Source organism: Lutra lutra, chromosome 3 (genome assembly GCF_902655055.1).
Source record: "Lutra lutra chromosome 3, mLutLut1.2, whole genome shotgun sequence".
In the NCBI taxonomy this organism is placed as follows: Eukaryota; Metazoa; Chordata; class Mammalia; order Carnivora; family Mustelidae; genus Lutra; species Lutra lutra.
Window position 1 is genome coordinate 24,315,509 of NC_062280.1, and position 13,805 is coordinate 24,329,313.

Sequence of the window (13,805 nt, forward strand, 5' to 3'; positions counted from 1 at the left end):
AATAAAGAAGTGCTGACCTATGGAAGCATATTATTGAGAGCTTAGCTATGCCCTCCAGTTATACCTTGTCAATACAGAGAAATGATAATGGCATGTAGCTTGAAAGAATAGTTTTAAAATTTATTTTGCTCCCTCTATTGTCTATGCATAATCCTTATTTATGTATCTGCACTTGCCTTACCGATCCTGCCTGCCCATTTGCTTTTGTTTCCTGGAACATTTCAGTATACATGCTGGGCAATGGAAGGGGTCTTACATTTTACCTCTGCAGGTACATTTATGTTTAGATAGGATTGCTGTTTCTAGGCCTTCAATGCCCTTATAAATCTTCCTTTAAATATCTGTTCAGGTATTTTTATATTTTCCTGTATTCTTCTCAGCTACACCAAAGAGGCTGTAGCTGAGAAGGTTTTATTAAGCTTAGTTGATAAGATTTTATTAAGTGTCTCATTATTTTAGTTTTATATAATGATTGGTTTAATAGTGCTTATACAAATTGCTGGGGATAATAAGTTTATGGTTCTAGATTTTTCCCTGTAGTCAAAAAATTATATAAGACTGGATTCTGATTCACCTTGCTACCTTGTCTGGCATAATAGTTTACCTTCCCTCCATTTCCAATGCAAGCAATATTGTTAAAGTGAATTATCATCACAATGATAGTAAAATGGACAAAAGACGTAGACATACCTTTCAGAAAAGATGAAGTAAAAAAAGAAAAAAGAAACACAAAAACTTAATCAGTTAATTTAAGAAATGTCAATATTATATAGTTTTTATATGAATTAACAACAATTTTCCCTAACAGTTTTACCTTTAGATATAATGTAAATTACATGTTTATTATTTTTATTGTCCATGGTGTCCTCATGCTGGAATGCAGTCTCCACAAAGAAGGGAATTTTGTCTATTTTGTTCAAAGACATAAGAGCTAAAACCAGTGCCTGTCATGAAATAGACATTCAATGATAAGTATTAGTTAAATAAACAGTTGACTGAATGTATTGTTTTATTTTAGTTGATTTTTTTTTTGTTTCAAGTTTTTATTTAAATTCTGGTTAGTTAACATATAGTATAGTAATGACTTCAGGAGCATAATTTAGTGATTCATCACTCACATACAATATGCAGTACTCATCAGCACAAGTGCCCTCCTTAACACCCATCACTTATTTAACCCATCCTTGAATGTATTACATCTATTACACATGTGTGTATGTATGGATGGATAGCATTAACAAGATTGTGGTGAATTGCACACAGTATTTTATGACAGGCAGTATATAAATTCATACAAGATTTCTGAAGAGCAATCTGTGAAGAGGAATCATGTTCAGTATTTTATTCAAATTATTACACTTTTAGAAATGTGCTTTAAGGATATAATCAGTGAAATGCAGATTTATAGACAGAAAAGTCTGTTCATAGCATTGATAAGCATAAGGAAAACAAATATAACTGAATATTGAATAAAATATGGCATTCTTTCAAAATATACTAAATAGAATGAAAATGTAGTATACCACTATGTTAAATGAAAAATGGAGGGTGGATAATAGAATATGGTCTCAAATTTATAAAAATTGAGGGATGTAATATTATATCAAAGTGCTAATAGTGGTTATATCTGTGTGGTGAAAATAAGGTTTCTTTTAATTTTTTTCTTTGTAGTATATGGAATGCATGATATTTCTATATGAATATGTATTACTTTGTTAGTCAGAAAAATACTTCATTCATAAAAATTGGTTGTATCATTTTCTGACTCTAATATAACCTCCACAAGGGCAAAACTTTTTATCTGCTTTGTTCTTTGGTGGATTCCCCATGCCTACAAAAATGTTTGGGATAAAGTAGCTCTTATAAATATTTTTTGAATAAATGAATGAGTACACAAACAAATGATATACCTCCCTCTCTAAAGGCAGTTTTAAAGTATTAAAACTGCCTTTAGAGTATGAGTGGGTTGATTACTTCCTTCTTTTGTAGAGTTAAGCCGTTAATCCATCCATTATTAGTATTAATTAAGTACCTGTTTATAGCATATTTCCTTCCACTGCTACTTTCTTATGGACTAAAATTGGTCTTTGATCTCCAGTAAAAATTGCTTGGCAAATGTGGATTATTCTGTAGGTGAGATTCAAAATAATTAAGTGTTTTACCTTTAGTAAGTACCTTTCAATTAGCCCTGTGTCTTCAGGTTTAAGAAGAAAACCATAATTAATCCAATAACTTATGTTATTATTCTGTTTCCCAACGAAAGTGTTTTTGGTTCACCATTTATAGAGGACAAAGGAGTATAAGAATAATCACAGATCTGCTGACATTACTGTTGGGGATGGAAACTTATTGAAAAAGGACAACTGACCAATAATATAAGACAATACCATATTATACTTAATTATAATTTAATAGGGGCTGTTTTTAAATAATTTTTCCATGTAGCATGCAGTTTAGACTTACATAAATAGATATGTGCCTTATTTAACATTTTATCTTTTTTTGCATGCTTTCTCAAAACTTAAATAGGAAATGAAGGACTTAAGGTAACTCCTGAGGGAATATAATAGTAATATTTATGTTGTAATTTAGTATTAAATAATATGATTTTAATGTGTGCAGTGATATGGCTATTTTGCACATAGCTCTTGCTTTTTCTTTTTCCTCTAGGATTCAGAATTTCCCACAGATATGCAACAAAATCCAAACCTGTATTTATGTAAAGAAAATATTGGTCCAGCAAAATTTGACTACAAGCTGAATAACATTTTTAGACTTCATGAACTTCCAGTGAGCTGGTAGGATTCTTGATCTTGATTCTGATTCTTTTATTAATGCCTTTGAGATTCTATTGTCATGTCTAAATTGTGTTGCTCTTATAGCCATTCATGGTCGAAGTGGTTTGCTCTTAGCCTGCTTCCAAATTGCTACTCATAACAACAAAGGAATCTGCTTATAGCTGTGTCAAGAATCTTTAAACTAATTGGTTTAGGCACTTGGTGGCAGTACAGACCAAGTGCACTATTGTGGGTGTTTATTGTAGAGGTTGTAGTTTAGGCTTAAAATAAAGCACAGGTGGTTTCCAGAGAGGTTTGTAGGATTTCTTTTCAAGATGGGATCTCAGCAACTATGCATTTCATTTGATTATTTTACCAATGTATGTTTTTTCCTCATTAACAAATCATTTTTTTTTTTAGACTGTAGTTTCGTGAACTATAATCACATCATAAAGACAAAACTTATTACTTGGTATTTATTAAAATGCATTATTTTATAAATCTGCATATTTATATTCATAGGAAACTTATTTTAAGTCATAAAATTTTTACTAGTATTCAGTTTTCAAGAAAAATATTAATGTAGACAAATCCGTACATATATTCTATCATATAGTTCTGTGGTATATTAAAATTTTAGGAAGTAGCTTTTATATATGATCATGGATATATCATTTTGATTATGGTTTAGGCAGTAATATTATTTTCTTACCTTTGTTCATATATTCCCAAGTTTATGCCATCGATCTTCAAGAAATTTTAGGTTTGTGAAAAATATGTGGCAAACATAATGTAATTGCTCCTATTACATTTAACGAGGACAAATGTCTCAGAATAAAATCCTGACCAACTCCAATAACTTACATACATTAACCTGTGCTGAGTATTGTTTTTTTTTTTTTCTTTTGCAAACTTTTCTCTGCTCCCAATGATTGGGTGTGTTACTTATTTTTTAAATCCTATGTGTTTGATTATTTCCATGTAGCAAGAATATTTATTGTCTGTGTTATCTTACTTAAGAGCACAGCAGATATGATTCTATCTGCCCTGATCAAAATCAGTAAGTTAATGAATTGAAAGGGTCTATTAGTAAAGGAAGTCATAAAAATGACACATTCATAGCTTAAGTATTCTACTTAAAACAGTGCATTTGCATTCCCATGCCAGTCTTTTGATGTAAAGCCATGGCTTTTTCTTTGATTAAGTGACTATTGATTGGAATGCTACACCATATTTCTTGCATAAACTTTACCAATAATGGTCTACATTTTCAGTTTCAATTTTGTGATTTCCTTAATCTGTATCAAGAACTTGAGACACTCGAAGATGATCCTCTCACCTTTCTATAGCATGCCTTTAATTTTCATTGACAGCAGTTCTCCTTATCACACTCATATTTCATCACCTTGATTGATCTTTAATTACATTACAATAGCAAACATGACTGACTTATAAGGAGGGTTAATGACAAACTCCTTGGAACTCTCTGTAATCAGGGAGCTTAGCTGGTGGGAATAGCCTGTGCTGGTCTACTTGGGCATCGTCTGAGAGCTCCAAATAGGTAAGTGCAATGAGCACAACTAGTGTGTTTTACAGAGAAAATAAGAAATGTTGGTCAATCCAACCATTAAGTGGAGGTTAAGGGAAAAACTTCTATTAAATGAAAATGAAGAGACGATAAGGAGGGAAATATTTAACTTTTAGTAAAAGACAAAATCTGAATTTCAGCTTTATTTCCAGCCTTTGGAAAGACAGCTGCCCTGGTAACTACTACTGCAATCCAGGAAATAATTTCTCTGCCACAGTCTTCACTAGTTAGGCCATTAGGAGAGAAGACTAACATTATAAGCTAGGCAGTAAAGAAGAAAAAAATCAATCACTAGTAGAAAGAATAATCACCAGTCTTCTAGAGTAACTTACCTCAAAAGAAGATTAAGCTGTGACTTTGGGACAACTCATTTACCTGAGCCTTTTCATGTTCTTTTTTTTTTTTTAACCTGAGCCTTTTCTTGCCTGCCTTCATTTCCAGTTTGTCTCAGTTGCTACTTCCTTATACCACCATTTCTTCATCGTCACATACTTGCTTCTCTTCCCACCTTTTTATTCTTCTATCTTTATACTGTCATTCTAGACTACCAACCATTAACTAGCCATAATATAAAATTCAGTTATAAACTTTTAGTGTTGCTCAAATAATTTCATATTTTCTGTTACTTTCAAAACCAAATCATTCATGCCCTACCCCCGCGTACACGCAAAAATTCTGGTACTGTATGGTTCTGTAATAAAATGTTTATTGTCTCCTTGATATATTTCTTTAAGGAATAAAGAAAAAGCTTTTGTTTTACAAGTAACTATTTATTTGTTTTTGTCAGTTACCATCAAAAGAAATTAAATTCTTCCTCTGTGGTGTATAGATTTCTTGATCAAAATAACAATGATGATGATGATGATGATGATAAGGGTATCGTAATAACAATAAGCATCTATAATTGCTAGAATTCAGCTAGTTTATACAGGCTATCTTTAACTTTTGTATTTCTGTAAGGCATTTATTATTTTCTAAATTCTCGTTCTTTCTTTCTTTCTCTCTCTCTCTCTCTCTCTCTCACACACACACACACACACACACACAACCCTTAGAGATTTTGAGAGTCATGGAGAAAGAATTTGTATCAGGTTTGGTTTACTCAAAAGCAAACTCCTAAACAGTAAAGAAGACATGAAATTATTTTAAAGAAAAATACTGAGGAAACTGAGGAAATAGTATCTATTTTTACAATCAGGCATACAAGTTTGCCAGTAACATACAACTAAATTAGGTATGAGTTGGGCCAGTATCCTTTTTCTCCCTTGATAATTGCTTTAAACTTAAATATTAAAATAATTAATTAGATTGTATTTATATGCAGATTAATTATATGTTCTTTCCTTGGAAAACCAGATTTATTAAAAATATATTTTTACTGTTTTTTCTAACAAGGTCAAAATAAAATAATGCATATTAAATTCCAGATAATTAAAATTTTTTAATGTCTTACCTAATTTGCATGTCTATAGAGTGCAATTCCACAGGCTGAAGAACCGGAAGGATTTTAAATCAGATTAGTTTAAAGAGAGTTTTTAAGTTCTGATTTAGGTAGATGTCTTTTTCCTACTTTCAAAGGATGCTTCCTTTCAGCATAGAAAATGTCCTTCAGTACCTTCCATTAGTTAAAAACACTTTTTTTCTTTTAGCCAGACAAGCCTCCACCACACCTATGCTGTTTCCTCAGAAACTGCTCTGCTCATTTTCACCAAAAACGTTGGCAGCAGTGATGAAGGAACTAACATCCTCTACTTGTTCTTTCTGTTCTTTCCTCCAGTGGAGTTTCTGGAGTTTCCTTTCTTTCCTCTGCCCTGAAACTACTTTGTCAGTCATTTGCTCTTTCAGTGCCTGCCACTAGTGCCACTTAACTTTCTTTTCTTAACTCTCAGGTTCAGTCAAATCAACCTACCACACCTGCTTTTCTTCTCCTGACCCCATTATTTGTCTGGCCCTGCTGACTCCCAAGCTGTCCTGCTCAGCATCTTCACGGGGCTCTTCCTCTTCTGTCAGACTTCTGACTGATGGATTCTGCCTCCCTCCTCTCCTTCCTGGCTCACCCCTACAGCTTCTTCTTCTAGCTGCTGCACTTCCCCAGGTGGCTTCTCCCATACTCAGGTTATAAATACTTCCCCATATGGTGATCATCCTCATGGTGATATCTCTACTATTGACTTTCCCCCTGAACTTGGGCATCTAATAAATTTCTCCAAATTGTCATGCCCAGAAAGAATTCTCTCTCTCTCTCTCTCTCTCTTTTTTTTCCTGCCAGAAAACCTGGTCTTCTAATCTTCTCATTTTTGTAAAAGCAAAATGTGAACTTCTGTGAATTTACTCAAGCTAAAGTCCTAGGAGTCATTGGGATTGATTGCTCATTCTCCCACCGGGCATTTGCCACCATTAAATCTACCAGTAAGTCTGATAAGGCCCTTCCTCCAGAATACATTTACATATTTTCCCTATCTCTCACACTATTGCAAAAGCCTACTAATTTGCTCTACCTTACCCTATAATAATTCACTCACTTCACAATAACCAAACAGATCTTTTAAAAATATAAAAATATATGTTTATAAAATAAAAAAAAAAAAATATATATATATATATAAATCAGACTACAGGATTCCCTTTTAAACACAATAATGTCTTCCTCTTATTTTAAAATAAAATCCAAACTTCATCTTGTGGCATACCAGGCTTTGCAAGTTTCTCCTGCCTATCTCTGGCCAGACACTCCCTCACATTCCCTACCCAGTACCCTCTGCTTCCTCAGTCTTCTCACTATTCTGCAAACATGCCATATTGCTCCTGCCCCGGCGCTGTATACTACTAGTTCTTCCTTCTACTTGTGTTGTTACATCTCTCATTTTTGCATCTGACATTTTCTTGTCCAATATCTCAACTCAAATATCACCTACTCAGAGAGACAGTTCTTAAAAAATGTAACTAATACTTCTCTCTTCATTCCTCCAGTCATGCTCAATCCTGTCATTCTACTCTCTTTTCATCATAGTTCTCCAGAGGCATGCCATGTAGCATTAATTTTAAAGTATTTTATAAAAGTAAAAAAAAAAAGAAGAATATGAAATGTCAGTGCTTTTCTAGTTTATCTGTGGCAGAGACTGGCTAGATGCTCACCACCCCAGTTTTCTCTTCCTTGGGCCCATTGGAAGATTATATCTCCCAGCCTTCTGAACTAAGCTAAGCTATGTGATACCAATTCTGACCAAAGCCAGTGTACACCACTTCCAGATCCAAACCCTACGGCTTCCACTGGTATTATGCTATCTCCATCCTCATTTCCCTACCTGGAATCAAAGGACTTTGAAAGTGATGAGTCACATGCTAGAAGGAACATGTGTTCTTGATTCATTTGTTGCCTGGTGAGTTCCCGACCTTCATCTAGCTTTGTCTGCGGTACTGCTTTAATTGCCTTGACCAATGCACTATATTTCTGTGAAAACAGATGAGTTAGGCTATGTAAAAAGAATGAAATAAAATTTAAAAAGACAGATCGTACTTTCATATTTATTCATTCAAGGAAAATTATTGAGCATTTGTCAGGCACTATTGTGGGCTATTAACTAAATACACACAAATCTGTCCCCAGGGAGCTTATATCTGTTGTAAGAAACAGGTAACAAACCAATAATGAACACATCTATGCTACAGTATGTTTGATGGCCATAAGCGCTGGAGAAAAACATAAAGCAGAACCCAGGGAAATGGAGTGCAAGGTAGATTTAAATCAGGTTTAAGAGAGAAGCCAAGGTTGTTCTGAGAAGGTGACATATAATGGAAACCTGAAGTAAGTGAGGAAGTGAGAAATACAGAGAACTAAGGATGGAAATTAGAGTTAGGGGAACAGCAAATGCAAAGCCCTTAAGATGAGAACATGTCCAAAATGTTCCAGCAAGGAGATTAGAATAAACAGAGTAGGAAATCTTAGAAAGGGGGAGGAGAAAATGAAGTTAGGTACTTAGGGGCTAAAAAAGGTTTGACTTAAGGGCCTTCTAGATGGTAGTAAAGAGAATATTGAATTTTATTCTGAGAATGCTGGAAAACTGTTAGAGGATTTTGAGAAGAATTGCCTGATTTAATTTACATAACAAGATCACTATGACTGCTGTGTATAAATTAGACTGCCTTAGGGGCTAAGGGTAGATAGAAGCTGACAGACTGGTTAGGAACTATTTCATTTAGGGGTGCCTGGGTGGCTCAGTGGGTTAAAGCCTCTGCCTTTGGCTCAGGTCATGATCCCAGGGTCCTGGGATCGATCCCCGCATAGGGCTCTCTACTCAGCAGGGAGCCTGCTTCCTTCTCTCTCTCTGCCTGCTTCTCTGCCTACTTGTGAGCATAGGGCTCTCTACTCAGCAGGGAGCCTGCTTCCTCTTCTCTCTCTGCCTGCTTCTCTGTCTACTTGTGATCTCTGTCTGTCAAATAAATAAATAAAATCTTAAAAAAAAAAAAGAAACTATTTCATTTATTGACTAGAGTTATGAAGATTTTCTGGGCTAGGATGACAATGGCATAGAGGCTAAATGGTAAGATTTTTATTTATTTTTTTATGAGAAAGCAACAGGATTTTCTGATAGGCTGGGTGTAGTATGAGAGAGGGGATTTAGAGATGAGTCCAAGATTTTTGGTCAGAGCCAATGAGGATACAGCGGCCATTAATTTTTAAGGGGAAAGCTAAGGGAAGGGAAGCTTTGGAATCTGGAGCTGGGCATTTTATGTTTGGTATGACTATTAAACTTGCAAGTAGGCTTAGATTTGGATGAGACCTCTTAGAGTGTACTGTGAACACAATCACAACTGTGTGTACCATCTGGCAAGTGGTTAGGCTTATGTTAGTACTATTCCATGCCCTTCCATGGAAGCAGACACCAGAAATAAAGGACTAAATAACTTCTAATCAAAAAAGGAGACATTTAAAAGTGTAATTTTTAAATATAGGTCAATATAAAGCTCAATTTCTCTTATTGATTTGGCTATAAATTATATGGGCTTATAAGAAACTGCTAGTTATATTTTAAAACATGAGTTTTCAAATTAAATATTTAATTATTTTTATAACTATAAATTTAACTGGTATTTTATAACATATATTTAAAATAAATTTAAATGGTACTATAATTGGTATGATGTTTGTATTCTCCAAACAGGCAAAGAACTTGCAGTTTCTTGAAGCTTCAAGCAAATTCTCCTTAAGAGGATAATAATTATATACAGATAAAAATGTGTGTAATCATTACTTATAAGTAGTGTACAGAATAATTTAAAACACTTTTTATACTATGAAGATATATTCTGTTGGTTTTATAGTTTACTATCAACATAATAAGGCATTTGGTTAACTTCCATTAAATAATGATAATATTTATGCCATTACCTTTTAAGAAGGAAGAGGTACATGAATTTACAGTAAATGTAAACATGCATTTTAATGACGTGTTTATCTTCTTGGGTGTGTTTCATGAATAAATATATATCATCTAATTATGAGATTAGATTTTCAATTTATTTCAGATTGTCGTTAGTGCCCTTGCATGTATCTGTCTTTAGGTTTAAAGTCCAACTTTGTTTAGACACTTTGGGTTTGTTGAGCAGCTGTCATCTTCCAGAAGGCATTCTGATTTGTTTTTTGGGTCAACTTACAGCTAAAATTATGGAAAGGTCTTCTCATTGGTCATAGTTGATGCACAAAGCATTTTCAATTCTGGTGTTTCATATACTCAGAGAGAAGACAGTTGCCCTTCTGGGGCTATAACAGTTTTTCATTCTGGTTTAATTATCTAGACCCATAGTAATAACCACAGTTACTTACAAGAAGGCATTGTTGGACATAATATAATTATATATAGCAATTATTTGTAGTACCAACAATGTATAAGAATCCCACCTATTAACATTGGTAAAAATAAAACTATTCTTGTCTCCCTTAGGACATCCAGGTTTCAGTTTTTGGACCAAACAAGTCATTTACTTTTCACATAAAACTGTTTCTGGAATATATTATTATGATAAGGCAAGTCAAATTCCATGAAATGACTTTGTAGTGATAATAGTCCAGTAAATATGGAAACCATGTCTCACTCCACTTTCTTGCTTAGCTACATACTGGTATTGCCTATTACTGAGCGTGTGATAGAAAGGGAAATGAAAGTTAAAAACAAAGATTAATCTTTGTAATGTAGAATGTCAGGGAAGATAGTTTAGAACAAGTACCAATATACATGTTTGTTTTATTTAGGATTTTATTTAGTATTTCAAACCACATTATATTCACACATATACTCATAATTCAGTTTAAGTAATTAGAGGTGACAAGACTTGATGAAGTATGATTAATCAGTGGTTCCAGAGATTTCTGTTATTACTTGGTGGGGTGCCTCACTTAAACTTGCCAAGACCTTTTTAAAAGTTGATACATGTGGAACGGTATCTAATAATTTATTTTTTCTTGCTATTTACAGTTATATGATGAATGGGTTGTGAACATTGTGCTTGTGCTGATGGGATTATTATTATTATTTTTTAAATATTTATTTATTTGACAGAGAGACACAGCGAGAGAGGGAACACAAGCAGGGGGAGTGAGAGAGGGAGAAGTAGGCTTCCCACCAAGCCGGGAGCCCGATGCAGGGCTCGATCCCAGAACCCTGGGATCATGACCTGAGCCGAAGGCAGACGCTTAACAACTGAGCCACCCAGGTGCCCCGGGATTATTTATTTTTTAAAAATATTTTATTTATTTATTTGGCAGAGAGAGAGAGAGCACAAGTAGGCAGAGAGGTAGGCAGAGAGAAAGGGGGAAGCAGGCTCCCCACCGAGCAGAGAGCCCGATGTGGGGCTCGATCCCAGAACCCTGAGATCATGACCTGAGCCGAAGGCAGAGGCTTAACCCACTGAGCCACCCAGGCTTTAAATCTTAAACAATTTCAGCAATTTTTATATGACAATGACTAGGTTGATATTGTCATATTTATTTTATAATACTGCTTTATTCTTATCAATGGTTTTCGCAACCTAAGAGTAAATAATGGAACTTTTTATCAAATTCATGTACCCAACATATTTAACAATATTTATGCCCAGAATTCAACTTAAAACTACTGACATTATCTCAAGGCAATGACTGTTAACTGAGAGTACCTCATAAAATAGGACATTCCAACTTGCATCTTTTGTGAGCACCTCAAATTTAGGAGGTCTCAAAGCCAATTTCCTTTTTCTACCATCCTCTTCCCTTCCACCCTCACCTTCTTCTTTCTTCCATTTTGGTTAGTGACATTATCATCCATGTAATTACCTAAGATGATCTGTGAATCTTAAGTCCTTTTTACCACCTACTACTATATTCAGTCAATCACTTAAGACTGTGTATTCTATATCCAAAATTTATTTATTTATTATAAATTAATATATTATTAATTATATATTTATATTTATATAATTATAAATTATTATTTATTCATTTATTTCAAAGTCCATCATCTGTCACTAAGCTCCCCTAATAGCTTCCTACTAGTCTTTCTTCCTCCAATTGTCCCTCCAAATAGAACTTATCTCCTCTACTACCATTATAGTAATCTTTCTAAAAATGACTTTTTAAATTTCTGCTTTAAAATCTTTAATTGTATTTTAAAACCTCAAGACACAGTTGACTCTTCCCAGTCTAGCTCCAGCCTATTTTTCTACCTCTGTTTTACCCCCTTGCCTCTATAACACTATATTCTAGATTTGGTGAAGTCTTTTCACATGTTCATATCTTGGCAAACATTCCTTTGGCTGGAATATATGCACCTCCTTTTCGCTCTTTGCGAATACTCAAGCAACCTAAAAAAAATTCCTATCTATAAACCAAACCTCCTTTCTGTTTTCTTGGTACTAAATACATGATATAAGAGCACATATGTCCTGTTGAATCCCATGATGTGTCTATTTCTCCCAACCTCTCATCAAGGATCTTGACGACATAGATCGTGTCTCATTATGAATAGCACCTGACATATAGGACATACATAGTATGTGTTGAAGGAATGAGTGCATGGATTTGAGTGAAAATATTGTGTGCAGTCATAACTCTCTAGCCAACTTTTAAAAATATAGTATCCACTTATAATCTAGGTATTACCTGGTGTCACCTTATCCTTTAAATTCAATTTCACTTGACTGTCCAGTGGTTTCTGTGAATGCCTGTGATCTAAGTTTCCTACTTAACAGTCATCCTCTGTGCCAACAGGGAGGCTATAAACAGTTCCTAGAGTGACTTTGGTCATGCACTTACCGCTCAGTTCTCTCACATTTTGTGGGAGATACAAAAGATGCTCCCTTTAATACAGCCTGCTTTATTTGCCTGACACTGGTTACCTTGCTCTTGCGTGTTTGTCTCCTGGCCATCCTCATTTGTATTTTCTTCTCCCAGTTCCTAAACATCTGATTTTTTAGAAATATTCCTAATACACTCACTGGATTCTTGACTCCTCTGCTTTTCCTTTACATGCTTGGCCTTCTTGATTTGCTTCAGAAATCTGATAGCTGAGTAACTTTTAACCCTGACCTTAGTGACCCAGAACCTGTGCTTTCACTCAGTCTTCTCCCAGATCTATTCATTAGCTGTCCAACCTGAATTTCCATACTTATCTCCATTTGAGGAGTGAAGATATTCCTGAAAAGTCTAAAGAATGGTTTTGTGAAAAATTGAACAAGTACAAATTTAGAAAATAATTGCTTATTCTTTAAGAAAATATATTTATTTGAGAGAGAGAGAGAAAGAGAGAGAGAGGAAGCATGGGAGAGGGGAGGGTCAGAGGGAGAAGTAGACTCTCCACTAAGCAGGGAGCACAACATAGGACTCCATTCAGGGACTCTGGGATCATGACCTGTGCCTAAGGCAGAGGCTTAATGGACTGAGCCACCCAGGTGCCCTCTGTTGCCTATTCTTAAATGATTCCATGTACTGAGGACTTTTCAACTGATAAAGAATACATGAGAAGGAACATTAGGCATTTTGGGTATCCCCCACATATGAATGTCTTAGATATGGGGTAAGGGATAGTAAAAATACAGTTAAAATCTCATTTCTTTTCCAATGAGATCATTACTGAGGAGGAGGAGAATTGATTTGAACAAGGCACAGGACATTATTGGGTCAGATTGCTGAAACTTAGAGCTATATGTGAAAGGAAAATAAATTGTTTTCAGTTGGGACAAGCACACCCTTCCCACTTGATTTTCTTCATTTGTTCAATAATTAGATACCAAATTTCTACCATGTATCAGACTCTGTTCTAAACATTGGGAATGAAATGATGAAAGAGAGAGACAGATTGATTTATTTCCCTGTTTCTATTTATCATTACAGCGACAAGACCTAGAGACCTAATTATTGACAGTGAGCCTGGAAGAAGTGGTTGGAAGAGGATTGTTGTTATTTTAGG

At 34.6% G+C, this 13,805-nt stretch overlaps 1 protein-coding gene across 2 annotated transcripts in view; it reads left to right on the plus strand.

Moving 5' to 3' along the window:
* Positions 1-13,805, plus strand: part of SPAG16 (sperm associated antigen 16) — a 1,060,347-nt gene that overhangs the window by 140,362 nt on the left and 906,180 nt on the right. For both annotated transcript variants that reach the window (XM_047721011.1, XM_047721012.1), the window contains exon 10: positions 2,671-2,798. In XM_047721011.1, the coding sequence (XP_047576967.1) occupies positions 2,671-2,798 (128 nt within the window). The remainder of the gene's footprint in view (positions 1-2,670; positions 2,799-13,805) is intronic.